Genomic DNA, 17,303 nt, shown 5'->3' with positions numbered 1-17,303 from the left:
ACAAAATAAGAACTTTAGTGAGAAAGATATTTATTAATATTTTTCATATGTAGACAGAAGGGACAGAATAAAACAATCTCACCTACAATTATAATGGCATGTTTTTTTTTTCCCTCTTTCACAGTATAAATTATAATTCAGTAGTAAATCACATACATATACATACACCACAGCATACTTCATTGGCAGAAACATTTTCAAGTGATTTCAAAGGAACACAAAACTTCACATACAGTAGCTTCACTGTGGAACTTAAAACCTCGTCACCTTAAAGTCTTGGAAGACAGTTGTGATTGCATTCAGGTACTATCGGTATATGGGGCAGTTCAATAAAGTATGATCCACAAGCTAATGGCTGACTTTGGAACAGTGCAATAACAGCTTTTTCCAGGAAGCACAAAGCAGCGCTTACAGAAGAGAAAAAAGAGCTAAGACAAAGCTATCGGTTAAATGCCATTAAAAGTAATCAGATGTTACATTTCATCCAAGTGTGTTTCACAGATTTGTCTTGGTCAGACTTTTGATTACTTTCACTGATTTAGTGTTGGTTCCCACAGCAATTTAGCAGTGTCAAAGAACTAACATTCTTCTGCAAATGTACTATTCACATTCTTATACTACAGCAGAGGCACTTCTCAACAATCCAGTCACACATAGGCTAATTGCAATAGTAAGGGTGTGTGGGGATACAGTACAGTCATTTTTACATATTTAGAGAACAATTTCATAATACCAGGAGGTCTTTGGGAGAAAGAAAAAGCTAAAAATGTTTTCCTCACTGAGTATATTGGCACATTCTGGCTTTTTGTTTTGGGACACAATGATTTCACTGTACAGACACATTTAAGACACGACACATAATCGCTGCAGTGGCATAAAGTATTTAGACATGGAAGTTTGAAGGGGAAGTACATAGGTGTGTGTACTATACCTAAAGTCACTAGCAAGCATGAATCATCAGTACCCCCCCCCAAATCCCAACCAATCCACAAACACGTAACAAGTTGTTAGATGAAGACAGCAGGCATTACATCCAATCACTGGCCCCAGGAATACAAAAAAGCAAGTGCATTAAAAAAAACACTTAAATCCACAAAAAAAAGATTAATGAGCCACAGAGCAGAGCAATAGATGGTTCACAGTGACAACCAAAGCCCCACACCGGGAAGGCAAAGTAATGCATGACCCCAGTGACCGGCAGAGTCACAGCATCAGCTGCTCCAGTTCACTCCAGCCGAGAGAAGAAACCTGGTCTCGTTCTTTAACGGCGACACTCAGTCGATGGGAACCTATTGCAGAGGGAAGCATGGCAGGGAGGCTGGTGGGCTGGAATTGTGCCGCGGGGGCGGAATGGCCCCTGGAGCTTGATGGGGGACTGGTGCTGGATGCAGGCGGATGTCAGTGCATCATGGAGAAATCAAAGTCTGCAAACACCTGCTGCTGCTCGGCGGTGAGGAAGCAGGGCGTCTGCGGCGGAGTCAGGACGGGCTTCAGCCGCGTGAACTCCTCGTCAAAGTTGCTGACGTCTCCGCTCCCCTTGATGGAGGGCAGGAACGGGGGCTTGATTTTTTTGGCCAGCAGGGCGTCCCAGTCGATGCCCTGCTTGAGGCACAATGAAGGAACAACAGGCATGCTACTCATTTCCCTCTTCCTGCATTCTAAGATGATGTTCAGTTCTTAAAAGTAATTTCCTGCATAGTGCAGAGGAGTCTATCCAGTGACATTTCCCTGTGCCCTTAACTTCTCAGGGTATGTTTGGATTCAAAGCATCACCCTGCTCTCTCAGTGTCTGTTTTTTTTTAAGGAAGCTGTAGTCTTTCTGTAGTCTTTCAACCAACCAAACTGTCCCACGTACCATGCGTTATGCAAATCTACATATGACTCATCTCGTGCACAGTCAAAGAAAAGTTTCCACTTCCACTTTCCAAAATCCGCCACATCCCTCTAAGTACACACAGGCCTGTATTCAATCAACATTTATTCTTCACATCACTTTGACAAACTCAATTTGGCGATTATTTAAGTGGCTGCACGGTCTTCATGAGGTATAAAAATACATTATGCTTGCAACTGTTAGGCAGTTAGACAAATGTGGATTGAATCCCAGAGTGCTCAGAAAATTTCAATGACAGAAAATCTTTCTTTGTCCCTAATTTCAGGAGCTTCTGTATTAGTATGGTTATTAGTGAAGTGTTTGGCTTAAAAGCCCATTTCTACATGTGCTTTTCTGTCTCTTTATGGCTGTGATAACGACCACTACAATGAAGCAGCAATAACATTACCTAGACAAACAGGCCGAAATGAGAGGATGGCAATTAAAAATGAACAAAATGAAACAAATACCTGAAAGAATTTCTGCTTCTTAACCTCTTCAGCGTCCTGCTCCCCAGCTCCAAGCCTCCTCTCTGGGTTCTTCCTCAGCAACTGTAGTTAAGTAAAATGAATGCAAGGCAGTCAGGCTTCAGTGCTCACAGGCAGGGTTAAACCAGGCCAACGAGGCTCTTTCAGAATTAAACCATATGCTGTAGTAAGATACTGTACAATATATTATGAATCACACACCACAACAAAATGAATCAAAAACAATGCATTACAACTCCTACGAGTACCAAAATGTGTGCGTATATACCTGTGTGTGCGGTATGTGTGCGTACATGCATGTCTGTGTGCGTATGCGTGTGTGTGTGTGTGTGTGTGTGTGCGTATGCGTGTGTGTGTGTGTGTGTGCGTATGCGTGTGTGTGTGTGTGTGTGTGTGTGTGTGTGTGCGTGTGTGCGTGAGAGAGTAGGGCGGATGGGGACAAGGGGAAGAAGTCAGAAGGAAAACATTTTTACCTTCTGGATGATGGAGATGGATTCTGGTGAGAGAAACCTGGGATATCGCACTTCGTCATTCACAATGCTGTCAAACACCTCCTCCTCATCATCACCAGGGAAAGGAGACTGTCACAGACAATGGGGGAGGGGGGTTTATTAACTTTGTGGCACAACCTAGGGCTTCTTTCAATCCACAGAGTGTGATTATACACATACAAAATATCCCTCACACTCTCGTACAGACTCACCTCTCCCACCAGCATCTCGTATATGAGCACGCCCATCCCCCACCAGTCCACGGCGCGGGTGTAGTTGTTGTCGGTCAGGACTTCGGGAGCTAAGAATTCCGGGGTGCCGCAGAATGTGGAAGTCCGGTCACCGTGACCCATCCCTGCACATGGAGAGGGCAATGGCACACAACAGAATTCCAACAATAAAACCAAGATGGCTGGAGTCCACCCACTCTGATGGCGCGCGTACACTATATGACTTGCGGGGCTCCCAAATCGGAAGAAAGACATTAGGTCTCAACATCGCTACTAGCTAGGTGTGGGATACCATTCCAAGCCGAAACGACTGGCTTACAGGCTCCTGAATGTGTCAAAAAAATGTGGGCACTATTAGCTTAAAATAGTCAGGTGGTGCGAGCAGATTCTGTGTTTCGAATCGAACCAATCAGGAGGTGGTCCCATTTATGAGCTTTTTCTGATCTGGTCGTGAGCAGTGTTATGTTATCCAATCTAGACCTCAAAAAGTGTGAGAAGGCATCCAACGCTGACCCGTGAGAAAATCGTATAATGTACGCCCACCCTAAAAGGAAGCACATCTGGGCCCTCTTACCTTCTTTGCAAAGCCCAAAATCTGCAATTTTCACATAGCCATCAGCATCCATCAGCAAGTTGTCCAACTTCAAATCCCTATTGCAAACCAGGAAAAGGAAATGACATTTCTGAATGCTAAGTACAGGCCTGTATTGACTATTACAGAGCTTTATTTTGTTTAGTCGTACTCACCGATAAACTATTTTGTTCAGGTGCAGGAACTCCAGACCCAGCAAAACACAGGCAGCATAAAACCTGCCACAAGCACAAGACACCAGCCATTACACACCTGTATGGCCAGATCTGATACAAACTCCCTGGAGAGATATCGCAACCACACTCTTTAAATAGCAGCAGCAGGAACTGAATCCGGAGCACACTCTCCTGTACTACTGCCATACTCTCCAAACATACTGCCCTTTGTCTGCTTTTATGTTCAATGTTTTGTTCTGTCTGCAATCAATTGCTGCGTTCTTGGCCAGGACTCTTAAACTCTAATCTCAATGAAATGAACCTGGTCAAATAAAGGTTAAATAAATTAACCCTAGCTGAGAATTCCACAGAGGTGACAAGATGGCCCCAGTGTTGACCAGGGAGGGAGGGTTTCAGACAGCAGGATGTTCCTGCTTTATATTTAGGTAGCTGGTGGAGTACATGCCTGTGGTCTGCCAGCACATTATAATGCAGTTCCAGGCAGCCCAACTGATGCACCGAGAGGGGACAGGGAACAGTGGCAAGCTGCATGTGTGTCAGGTGATGTGAATCCATCCATGACTGCACTACTCAACCGAGGCTATGGGACGAGATACTGAACCTGTGGGACAGGGCCTCACACAAGGGATGCAATTTTATACCAGTTAATTAAAAAGTGATACAAGTGATAAAGGAAAGAAAACGAGTGGTGTGCGACCAAAAAAAGGAAAGTAATGCAACGCCTTTACAAACTGTCTCTTATTATATGAAAAAATACTGGAGTGCAAGTACGTAGGCACGTCAGTCATTCAGCAAATAAGTAAGTAGCTGAGTAGCAGCCCACAGCGTTTATCACCGTGCGCAGGGCCTCACCTGGCCTGAGCCTCAGAGAAGACGTCGTTGTGGATGTGGATCATCAGGTCGCCCCCGGGGGAATACTCCATGATGAAGCACACGTGCTCGGCCGTCTGGAAGCAGCCGTGCAGGTTCACCAGGAAGGGGTGTCGCGCCGCGTTGATGGCCTCAAAAATCCTCTTCTCACACATAAGGCTGAGGTTCACAGCACACACAAACACTTCAGGGGAATATATCCCAGTTTAATCAATGTCGGGACAGATCTCATTTCACTCCGCTCAGAACAGAGTACTCCTAGCACAAGTCACAGTTATAAAAAAAACACAGAGCAGAAAGAAAATCTCTATTTTTGGGCCCAAGAGAAAAGAAGAATTATTTGTGAAATACCAGCCACCCTAAAAAGACATTTAATAGTTTTCCCTAGCTTGGGGGAGGAAGGCATTTGACTTGATTTGAAGCCGATGACTGCACAGCACTAACCTGTCCACCTCATCGCGGGTCACTATGTCTCCCTTCTTCAGGGCTTTTATAGCGTACAGCTTTCCCGTCTTTTTAAATTCAGCAAGCAGGACCTGGGTGAAAATGGAAGGGGCAGATTTACGATGTGACGGCGAAACAGATGTTGTGGGTGAGGGGGCGAAGAGTTGATGAGAACAGTCTGTCACCTTGTCGTCCAAAGCAGTTCATGTGGAGGGGGGGGGGGGTTTACAGTACCTTTCCAAAGTGCCCTCTTCCCAGGACTGAGACGCAGTGGAAATCCTCCATTTGTACTCCTGCTTTCTCCCTGATAAGATTAAGCAGTGATAAAAATGGAGACAGAGAAGGTGTAAATATAATTAACACAGGCTCAATGGAGTTTATCTAGGAGAACCGAAAGAAGCAGCCAGAGCCGTGTGTATGTGTGTGTGTGCGTGAGAGAGAGTGTGTGTGTGTGTGTGTGTTTGTGTGTGTGTGTGTGTCAGAGAGAGCAGTACTTACGTAGGTGTGGGCCAAGGTTGTTTATCCTTCTTCTCCACTGTGCGATTTGTCTTGGAGGACTGAAAAGAAGCCAGAAGAGTCTTGTGACTCTCGATGGCAAATGTGTCCTTCATCATCCGATGATGGATTAAGGAAATGCACCATTAAACATTTACAGGGGAAAAAGCTTGATGGACCGTATGACCAGTCTAAGGGATCGATATCTTACAGGACAGGTCAAATTTTATGACAAAAGCAGAATAAACAATAGATAAGCAATGTTTTCATGAGAACCATATGTAGTATGTTTTAGGTATTTACTGAAAATATATGGGGCAGCCATTAGCTGTTCGGGGCAGCTTGTAGCTGTAGCTGTAACTGCAGCCTGTAGCTGTTCAGCTATTCGGACCTTGAGCAAGTCCCTTAACCCTGTATTGCTCCAGGGGGGATTATCCCCTGCTTAGTCGAATCAACCGAGTCACTTTGGATGAAACGTCAGCTAAATAACAAATTATAAAATGAATTATAATGATATACCATGTGTCCCAGAGGTGCGTCTGGGGCTGCTAAAGAGGGCACGTTCAGGGTAGCTTTGCCCATGTTGAGGCGTGGGGGCTTGACTGGTCGCTCGTCGCTGAAGTTCAGCTTGATCACAGCTTGGTCTCTACAGAGCAACGAGAGGGTGGCATCTGTCAGCAGGTTTACCACTCAGTGTCACATTTATATTTTCCCAGACATTTCAATTACATTTATCACAGGGATGAATGTCAGACTGTTTGTCAAAGGGTTGTTGATAACAGCGGGGGAAGCAGGCTGGGTTGAATGCAGGACAGCCACTTCCCAGACACGTTCACATCCCAGACTTGTGACTTTTCAAAGACATTTGACAAGTTTCTCCATGACTTGATCCATGATCATAAATTCAATCAAAAATATTCACCAATATCAAACATTTTAATGAAAATTGTTCCCAGCGAAATGGGTCCTCTCACCCTCCCGGAGGGGGGGTCAGCACCGCCATCTCCTGTGAGGGGGGCGAGGTGACATTGGGGTCAGAGGAGCCTGACAGAGGGGGGCTCATGGCCGTCATGGAGCTGCAGGGGGGCAGCATGTTCATCATCAAGCGCCACCACGTGGCGAAGTTCATGTTCATCTGAGCAGCCCGCAGGAAGTCCTTCCCTGAGAAAACAGGAAGCAGGCAGACAAATGAAAGATTCAGAAATTCTCCAGAAATCACCACAAAATAAACACGCTTGAGTTAGGAGATATGGGAGGAGCTGGGCTACCTTTCTCTTTTGGGAAAATGCGCTTCTGTCGCTGCAGTTTTGGGTGCCGCTCAATGACGGGGTTGACAAAGGTCACCTGTGTGCCACAATTCAAGTAACAGTATTCTTAAAAAGCCTACTAAAAATAAATAATCATTTCTAAAGCTTAAACTAACGGGCTTTAGTCATTGTACGGCTGATGCATTCTTTTGCTATGAACACCGGGATTACGGCTGAGGCAGAATGAGCAGTCTGTTCTTACCTCGGCGAATAGCATGCCCTGGGGCTCCAGATACAGGCACATGCCATGACGCTCGTTGTCAAGGAAGTCCTCGAGCCGCAGAAACTTGACGGCGCAGAGAGCCCTCCAGTCCCTCCAGTACACCCCAATCTCCAGCTCCCGGGACTGCCGGGGTCAAACGCTGGTCATTCAGCGGGTTTATGCATTCTTTTCACACCTGAACTTTTGCTCAAGCTGGGACAGGGAATATTTTATCACTTCTTGTTATGGATCTTCTTGAGCATTTAATTCCACTGATTAATCAAGAACAAGAGTAAGTGACACGATAGCTTCTGCCATCTGTTTCTGTCCTTGACAGTCTTGGCATAGAGGGGATTACATTATAACAAGGGTGTCGTGATAAGGAGTCATGAGACTGGTCACCTGTTACCATCACCACCAAAGGAGGACCTTCAGAGAATCATGACAGACAACATCAAGACTGATAACAAGCTCTTATTAAAAAGGATAAGAGTCGACATTATACCTAACTGTGAAATTGTTATGACCATTCAAAAGCCTTCTGTGCAGCTGTCAGGGGAAGAAAAGGATTTCTCACCCGCTCCAGTTCAATACTGAAGTTCTGGTCCCACGCCTGATTGCTCAGGGGTCTCCAGTTGGTACGTCCCACCATCTTGTTGTCCAGCTTCAGCACTGCGCTGATCTCCACTAATAGACAGGAGGAAAGATGAGGAGGACCACGCAGCGCGGACAGTTATCGCAGCGCGGACAGTTATCGCAGCGCGGACAGTTATCGCAGAGCGCAGGACAGTTATCGCATCCTGCGGGACAGTTATCGCAGAGCGCAGGACAGTTATCGCAGCCTGCGGGACAGTTATCGCAGAGCGCAGGACAGTTATCGCAGCGCAGACAGTTATCGCAGCACGGACAGTTATCGTAGAGCGTGGGACAGTTATCGCGCCACATGGACAGTTATCGCAGCATGCGGACAGTTATCGTAGAGCGTGGGACAGTTATCGCAGCGCAGACAGTTATCGCAGCACGGACAGTTATCGTAGAGCGCAGGACAGTTATCGCACCGCGTGGACAGTTATCGCACCGCAGGGACAGTTATCGCAGCCTGCAGGACAGTTATCGCACCACATGGACAGTTATCGCAGAGCGCAGGACAGTTATCGCACCGCAGGGACAGTTATCGCACCGCAGGGACAGTTATCGCACCGCAGGGACAGTTATCGCAGCCTGCGGGACAGTTATCGCACCACATGGACAGTTATCGCAGAGCGCAGGACAGTTATCGCACCGCAGGGACAGTTATCGCACCGCAGGGACAGTTATCGCACCGCAGGGACAGTTATCGCAGCCTGCGGGACAGTTATCGCAGAGCGCAGGACAGTTATCGCAGCGTGGACAGTTATCGCGCGGCACGGACAGTTATCGCAGCGCGCGTCCGAAGGAAAGCTGGAGTACAGGGTCCACATCTCAACTCACCAGAGACCTCCTCTGGCTTGCCCAGCTTGCTGTTGGTGCTGCGACCGGACAGCCCAGTCCGCACCTTCAAGGACTTGGCCTCCGAGGGGCTGCCAGGCGCCGTGGAAACTCCGGTAACCCGGCAACGGCCTGGCACAGACTCCAGCAGGTCCTGGCAGCCCATCATCCTGACTTCCAGCCTGCCTGCAAATTAAAAATCATACCTACGCATCTCTGTCCCAGGCTATGGCAGCCACACATGTACCCAGCGCACACAGGTGAATTCAGCAGATCAGGAGATCAGCCATACACATAATACTCGACCAGTAACTTCATTGCTCTGCTACACTGCATCCAGCCTGCAAATCAAGTGATTAAAGCTGCATTTCCATTAACCTTTTGTGCAGCGCTTGCATATAAAAGCAATTTGCTAGATTCATGGGTAAAAGGTTTTACTACAAATCTGGGTTCCCTCCCCTCCCTGTTGCAGTGGCGTTACCTGTGAGGGAGGAAGGCTTGAGGAAGGAGGAGGAGGACGAGGAGGAGCGCAGGCGGTTGCGCTGGAAGCCCAGGGAGGGGGAGGTGCCCAGGGAGAGCTCCTCCTTGATGGCGGCCCGTTTGGGGTGGTCCTGGGGCAACTCTTTCAGCCGCTGCTCCAGGGACAGGCGGAGCAGGTCCAGCTTCTGAGAGGACTCCTGCAGCCGGGCCTGGGCCTTGCAGAGGGCATGCAAAGACACATTTACAACAGCACCAGTCACACCCACTGCACCTCCACACGTTTCAGACCTTGACATCATAGCACACTGTCCCTTCCTGTAGGACACACAATTGGAAGACTGTTTCTGTACAATAACTCCAAAGTCCGAGTTTTTAAGCTATATTTTTAATATTTCATATAATGCAATACAATGGAAACCCAAATGTTCTCATAGCACTGCTATGAAAGCCCACCCGGTCCCAGTACATTTCAATCCTGTAGGTCAGACTTGCACCGCTCTTCCCATGATACTACTTTTCCACATTGTTTATTTATTATAAGGAGGGGTTCTTGCTCTGCACGCCTTGCTTGACTAATGTTTACATTGCTGAAAAACTGACAAATGGAATTCAGTTAGTGCACTTTATCTGAACTGGCTGCCCGCTGGGACCAGGCTTCCCTCCCTAGCCACAATGCCACTGCTTTCTGCTTTTCGCGGGATATCCAGTGTTGTTTCTGGCCCCCCCTGCTGCCCCCCGGGGCCCCCACCTCGGCCAGCGCGCGTCTGTCCTGCACCCTGCGGCCCCCCAGCTGCTTCACCACGTTCTTGGCCCCCTCGGCCACCGCCGCCTCGATCCGGAGGTGGTGCCGCAGCTCCGCCACCCTCAGCTCCAGGGGACTGATGGTCTCAGCGGGACGCGCGGCTGTGTCGCGCACACACACAAACAAACACACACACACACACACACACACACACAACAAACACACACACACACACACACACACACACACAAACAAACACACACACACACACACACACACACACACAACAAACACACACGCACGCATACACACACAAACAACAAACACACATGCACGCACACACACACAACAAACACACGCACGCATACACACACAAACAACAAACACACACACATACACACACAAACAACAAACACACACACACACGCACACACAAACAACACACACACGCACGCACACACAAACACACACACACACACAAACAACAAACACACACGCACACATACACACACACACACATACACACACACACACAAACACACACGCACACAAACACACACGCACACATACACACACACACATACACACGAACGCATACACACACACACACACACGCACGCATACACACACAAACAACAAACACGCATGCACGCATACACACACAAACAACAAACACGCACGCACGCATACACACACAAACAACAAACAACAAACACACACGCACGCATACACACACAAAAAACAAACACACATGCACGCATACACACACAAACAAACACACACGCACGCATACACACACAAACAACAAACACACACGCACGCATACACACACAAACAACAAACACACACACACACACACAAACAACAAACACACACACACCATTAACCTTACAGGTCAGTGCAGCAAGCATAGAAAGACACCAGGGACCATGCATGCAAGCCAGTACACACTGTACGAAAAGTAAGGACATAAAATGTGTATAGTGCGTGAACACATAAACAAAAAGGAAACCACCGAACCATTTTCAAATGTTGAAACCCAGGATTGAACGAAGAGGCATGCACTCAGAAAACAGCAGAGCCATAGCAGGACCAAAAAACCAAAAGAAAGGCAGCCCCCCCCCCCCTCACCGCGTGCCAAGCTGCCCTCACCTTCAGCGGGGCTCTCCTCCCGCTCACCCTCGCCCGCCTGCGTGACTTTGATGATCTGCATGCGGATCAGCTCGATCTTCGTGCGGCTGTCCTGCAGCATCTGCTGAGCTGTGGACAGCATCTTGCGATCCTGTAGCCAGGAGAGTAACAACCAGGCAAGAGGGTGGGGGGGTTAATGTGAACTCACGGTCAATTAGTTCACACCTGGGTTGATACAAAATAAATAAAAAATACAACAAACGATGCTCTCCCACATGAACCAATAAGCACTGTTGAAAACAAACAAACAACAACAGGAGCAACAACAGTAGCAGTGGCAAAAGCACAAAAAACAGCAAAAACACCAGCAATAACAGTGCAAAACAACAGCAACAACAGCAAAAATGGCAGCAACAGCAAAAAAACAGCAGCAGGCAGCAGCAGCAACAACAAACAAACAGCAACCGCAACAGCAATAAAAACAACAGCAATAACAGCAAAAACTGCAGCAACAGCAAAAATAAATAAATAAATAAATACAGGAAAAACAATTGCAAGAAGAACAAAAAAAGCAGCGATTCAGTACTCACAGGACAGATATGTGCACCTTGTTAGCCACAGCGGGCCAATGCATCAGGAAAGAGGGGAAACTTTTACATGCATTATTAATTCCACATGCTCTTGGTGCGATAGGCCTCTTTCTCAGTCTCTTCCTCCTGGCCCATTAAAAAAAATTACACCCCAATATGGACCAAGGTGCCCGGGATGTTCCTGCGATGCACAGCCAGGTAAAAAAAACTGCAGGGCCCTGCAATCCATGAAAACAGTGTCAACTAACCCAAGCGCGCCGTCCTTGCTGAATAAGGGCTAATTTGTCATCCTGTGGACTGCAGTGAGTCTTCTCACGTTGCTCGCTGCCACCTCTGCTATCCTTGAAGCACAACAAGTCCTCTCCGCTGTGTCAACGTGGTCCGGGATCCGCTGACGGCTGCTCTCACGCGGCCGGAGAGAAGCCCCTGCAGCCCGCCTGCTCACTTCAGACCCCCCTGCTCTGCCCCCTGTCGTCCATCACAACCTCCAAGTTGCTCTGGCGCTCTCCCCTTCCCTACAGCGCGAGGAACTGCGTCGCCTGCGACGTAACCCTGCCGGCCCAGCATCACTCTCCCGTCCCCCGTCTCGCTCTCTGCTTCCCTCCCCCCCTCTTTTTCTCGCTTTCCTCTCTCTCTCTCTCTCTCTCTCTCTCTCTCTCTCTCTCTCTCTCTCTCTCTCCCTCCCTCCCCTCTTCCCTCGTCGCCTGCGTCTGCCTGTGTTTACGGACGTCCTGCTGGAGCAGCGGAGTTACCACTGTGCCAGCGCTGCTGCTAGTCCGAGCCCCCGTGCCCAGTCAGCGCTCCACATTGGCCGACGCGGGACCACATGCTCCGCTGCTGTCACCAGCCCAAGACAAACGGCAGGCAGAGCGAGCAGCTCCGCTTAGACGCTCGGCTCACGTAGGAGAGAGGAAACATAAATCATTGTTACAGGGAATTCAGCTAGCGGCTTTTAATAGAGGACGCTTCAGATAGGCAAAGGCGCATGCCCACCCCCACCCCAACTCCCACTCCCTCCCAGCACAGAGAAAACAATGGCAAAAACAAGAATGTAGTTCCAGCTTGAGCAGCTAAAAAATTATTTTTAAATGGAGAACATAGCAATAACAGCGTATTAACACTGCACCATAATCCCTGAAAGATAGAGAAAGACCATTTCTGTTGGGTGGTGGGGGAAAGTGGGGTGGGGGGGTAGAGCTCTGCAGGAGTTCAATCTTAGAGTTGGGTCCAGTGAATTTTTAAAGTGATGCAAAGCAGCATTTTTTTTAATCCACAAACACTATAAATAAAATAAGCTCCCACCTTGGACGAGCTGCTTGCATAGGTTTGGATGATGTTCTCAGCTCCCTGTTTCACCTTGGTCTCAATGGCCAGCTGCTTTTTCAGAGTGTGGATTCGGCTGATCAGTGGAGTGGTCCTCTCCTCCCAGCGACAGGGGTCAGGAGAGGTGGGGTCGTCTAGAGTCACAGAAGCAACAGGAATGATCCCGAGGCAAGAGAAGCAGCGGGTACGCGTGTTTATTTGTGACATGTGAGCATCCTTTGGCAGCACTTCCATCAAGTAAACGTTCAATATAAATACATTTTATTTTTTTGTTATTCCTGCGATAAAATAAACATAATCTAAAAAAAACCTGATATTAAAACACTTCCAAGGGGGATTTTTTTAGCATGCATGCAACTAAAAAAACATGTGTGCTAGCATTTTCCAAAAGGCTGCATACAATAAACAACCAGGATAATGATCTACGGTCAGTAAGCATTTTATTAGGTTTTTTTTTACTTCTACCGCTGTAGCCTATCCACTTCCAGATATGATATGTATGATACGTAAGAGATGCTCTTCTGCATACCACTGTTGTAATGCATGGTTATTTGCATTACTGTCACCTTTGACCAGTCTGGTCATTCTCCTGACGTTTCTCATTAACAAGGCGTTTCTGTCAACTGATGCTCACTGGATTTTTTGGTTTTGTTTTTTGCACCATTCTTTGCAAACTCTAGAGACTAGTGTGCATGAAAAGCTCCTGACCCATATCTACATGATTGTATGCATTGCAATGCTGCCATACAATTGGCTCATTAGATAATCGCATGAATAAGTAGGTGTAATAAAGTAAAAATGTTCCTAATAAAGTGCTCGGTGAGTGTACATCTTTGTTTGGAAGGCATGTTATCATCGCTCAGCTAAGAGTCCATTTCTTGACCCAGGACTTAGCCATCTACCCTTCTGTTACACAAGATTTAATTTTTTTCAAATTCCATATCCATAAAATTATGATCAATGCTCATTGCCACAACCTCTGCCACTGATTCCGGAAATTACAGACAAGCATGTAGTGACTCTCCTCTGAAGCATGTGATGTCAGGCCACACTTCTTATTATACCAGCACTCCACATTGGCCAGCAGCTGCCAGCTGCAGTTGGCACTAGCAGTCTGGATTCAATACCAGCGGGGCCCATCCATGCAATAGAACAGTTCCATAATAGGATGAGCCACGAGGAAAGTGGGATATTTAATTACAACCCATGACTTCCCCATGATTACACCTTTCCTGGGTTTAAACCATTCTCAAGGACTTTCAAGGGCCATGGGAACCCTCCAGTCTCCGTGCCCCCTCGGCCGCCCCTTCAACACCTCCATCCCGCTTAACGCACCCATCCGGGTCTCCTTTTCGGAAGCCACAGCCCGAGCGTTCAGCTGCTGCAGCTCCCAGTGTAGCTTCTCCAGCTTGCGGTTGGAGACCTTCAGCTGGCCCTCCACGTCGGCCGCGTTCTTACGGCTGGTGACTGCTCGCCGGAGCCTCTCCGCTGCCTCCTTGATCTTCAGCTCCCTCTGGATCTCCTGTCTGAGCAGTGAGCGCGCATCCTCCAGGCGCTGCTGGTACTCTGGGTCTAGGATGTTGCCATCTGTTACGCCTCGGAGGACAGTGCCCTGACACGGTGAAGGTGGAGGGTTGAGAGTATGGTGTGAGTGAGTTATTTAGCATTTATCGAATTACAGCAAATACTTTTTATTTCCAGGTTCAGTTCCCCACCCCCACCAACAATCACTATACATTTCCCAAAATAAACCTGATGAATGAGTAAAAAATAAATGATTTCATACAATGGCAAACTCTCCACAACTGTGTTCTTTCATTTATTTCCACTTACTTCACTCCAAGTCCAGAAATCAATATAAAAATTACTTCTCTAAAACTCTCTGATCCATTTCCCCTAATTGTATTAACAAATTCCTTTCAACCTTTTTTTTTTGTATCATGAATGTGAACATAAAGCCAACTACAAGTGAGCTCTTCAGATACTTTCTGTTTAGTTCACACCGTGGCTAATGCCCACACTTTACAGGTGCCAAATAACAGTCTGTCCTACAGTGAGAACATTCCTGTTTATTTCACAATACACTGGGGAGATGAATGGCAGAAAGGCAATTGTCGTGGAGCATTTAAGCAGGGTCCCACAGGAAACTAAATCCTGTGGATGTTAAGAAGCAGATAAACAGGCCTCCACATATCTTTCTGAAGGCAATGATCAGTCACGTAGGACTTCTATTACACACATATCTTCCAAAAACATTGGTTGTTCAGTAATCTTCTAAGGAGAACTTAGGAAAGCAAAGGGAAAATGATTCTGAGATGATGACTGATTTTAGCTGGTCTGTGGCTGGTCAAAACAAGTTAAGATTGAGTTGAGTAAGCTGGTGGCTAAACTGGTGATGACTAGCTGACTATAGGCTGGTGAACAGCTGGTTAAACTGGTCAACGAGCTTGAAGTGTCGAAAACAGGACATTTCAGCTTTACTTAATTCTTCCTGTTATTGCTCTCAAACTGGTAAAAGCAATAATGATTCTAGGGTATAGGGGGAAAATAATATGTTTTACTGTGTAGCCTAGGTTATTTATTTAAAATGTATTTTTAATTCTTCTGTGTTTTCAAGCAGGCCTATTACATTTCTACCGCCTGAGGCGGTAGGTTACCGAAGCTGGTATGGCAAGGAAGGTAACAAGGAATTTGAGACAGAAAAACAAGAACCTAAAGCAACAAGATTTCCTATGGAACTCATACTTCATAATTTAGGAACATTTAGTCTTGCCTTCACAACAGCGTAGGGAGATTTGCCATTTTAATACATGAGACATGTAACATTTAATATAAGTAGTTGCACTTAATGCAATGGGTAATGAGAAACTGACAAACGGGACTCAGTGGCTGTTGCTCTCATTCAGCTGTAGTGAGCGAATGACATGGCACTGGCGTAACCGGAAAATCTAGATCATACCACACACAGCTTTCAAGCTGTTACTTCGAAAGCTGGAGGTAGGCAAAATATTTGATTGAAACACCGACACAATCAGTTATCATGCATAATATAAACAGCTACAAGAGAACGACAGTACTAGCTATCAGAATTACAACAATATAATCAAAAGCACAAACAATCACCTCCAAAAAGGCAGGGAAATACAAAGTACAAAGGAATTTGTGTTCATACAGTATGTTATCCAGCACGATGTATGAGGTTATTGAGATTTTGCCTGTTGGTTACCTAGGGGTTTCTCACCTTATTCCGAACAGCATACTATAATTTGGTAGTCGGAAATTTATCATTTGTAATTAGCAGGAGCAAACTGCAATTCGGTCTTCCAAAAACATTTTTATGAGGACAACAATGAGTACTTCTATACAAATCTTTTCAGAATATAGAACTATTGTAAGTACACTAACATTATAAAAATGTTCAGCTCAAGAGTTTAAACAACTCGAGAAATTATTGTTCACCACAATAAATAAATAAAAAGATCATGAATCAAATATTCCAGACTGCATTTAGTTGGGTAACGTTAACTTATTCAAAACGTATCCCCGAGAGAAAAAGAAGAGTATGCTGCTGATCTTCAGCTAACGTTACAGGACTAAAAAGGCAGCAACGTTAACGTTACTATGTACAGTAAAATTGTGCGATATATTGCTAGGTAGCTAGCAAACGTTACAGTAGTTTTGTTACACTGCGAATTATATGGCGGGCAAACGTTTGCTAAACAAACTGAGCCGGCTAACTATTTTCGTGAAATTACTTGCAACAAATCGCCTTACAGCTGGAAAATGAGCTGAATAATGCTGTCGATAACTTTGTGTATGATAACGTTATTTGACGAAGTGTTACCAGTTAGCAAGTCATATCCTAACGCTCGTGTTACAAAATTAAGATTAACGTTAGACTAGCTAATGCATCGGCCAACAACGACCTAAGATCTAACGATAGCTAGTTCGATTACTTTGCTGATGTCATCCTAGCTCTACCAAATATGACACATTTAAAAATAACTGTGTATGTAGCTAGTAAGTTAGTATTTCCCAACATTTCTTTACTGTCAGTGCTGAATAGTGGGATAGAAATCTACCTCACGTAAAAAATAAAAGCTGTCATCTAGGGTAGACGGCAAGCAGAGACTGCTTATGTGCTCACCTGTAGCGTTACCCCCGCCATGCAGTTAGTCAACAGTTGAAGAGTTGAACAATTAGCAATGGTTTGTTTTATTAAGAATCCGACTGGCTAACTAAGCTAAGTTAGTTAGCTGGAAATGTGGATATATGGGACTAACTAGTTAGCTAAATATAAGAGGAAACCAAAAAGTAACCGCCATTATTATTGGCTAATTTATCAGCAACATATAATCTCTAGGATATGTCTTTATCTAGCACAACACCCATTCAACTGAAA

General features: G+C 46.1%; 1 protein-coding gene across 2 annotated transcripts; it reads right to left on the bottom strand.

Moving 5' to 3' along the window:
* Positions 1–10: 10 nt before the first annotated feature.
* On the bottom strand, positions 11–17,303 carry pkn3 (protein kinase N3). 2 transcript variants are annotated; one of them, XM_061260246.1, is made up of 22 exons: positions 17,049–17,303; positions 14,237–14,513; positions 12,881–13,035; positions 11,010–11,139; positions 9,864–10,018; positions 9,117–9,330; positions 8,639–8,821; positions 7,746–7,855; positions 7,169–7,312; positions 6,928–7,003; positions 6,634–6,820; positions 6,179–6,305; positions 5,663–5,721; positions 5,399–5,468; positions 5,165–5,256; positions 4,703–4,879; positions 3,830–3,892; positions 3,657–3,733; positions 3,065–3,207; positions 2,835–2,942; positions 2,344–2,424; positions 11–1,602 (listed from the first exon to the last, which is right to left on the bottom strand). In XM_061260246.1, exons 1-22 carry the CDS (start codon positions 17,067–17,069, stop codon positions 1,399–1,401), a joined length of 2,853 nt encoding a protein of 950 aa, XP_061116230.1. In that variant the 5' UTR covers positions 17,070–17,303; the 3' UTR covers positions 11–1,398. The 2 variants fall into 2 exon arrangements, with proteins under 2 accessions (XP_061116230.1, XP_061116231.1); XM_061260247.1 differs by having other exon boundaries at positions 11–1,599.

This window comes from Conger conger, chromosome 11, assembly GCF_963514075.1.
Source record: "Conger conger chromosome 11, fConCon1.1, whole genome shotgun sequence".
In the NCBI taxonomy this organism is placed as follows: Eukaryota; Metazoa; Chordata; class Actinopteri; order Anguilliformes; family Congridae; genus Conger; species Conger conger.
The sequence above is the reverse complement of the archived record's forward strand: the minus strand, read 5'-3'. Positions and strand labels throughout refer to the sequence as shown.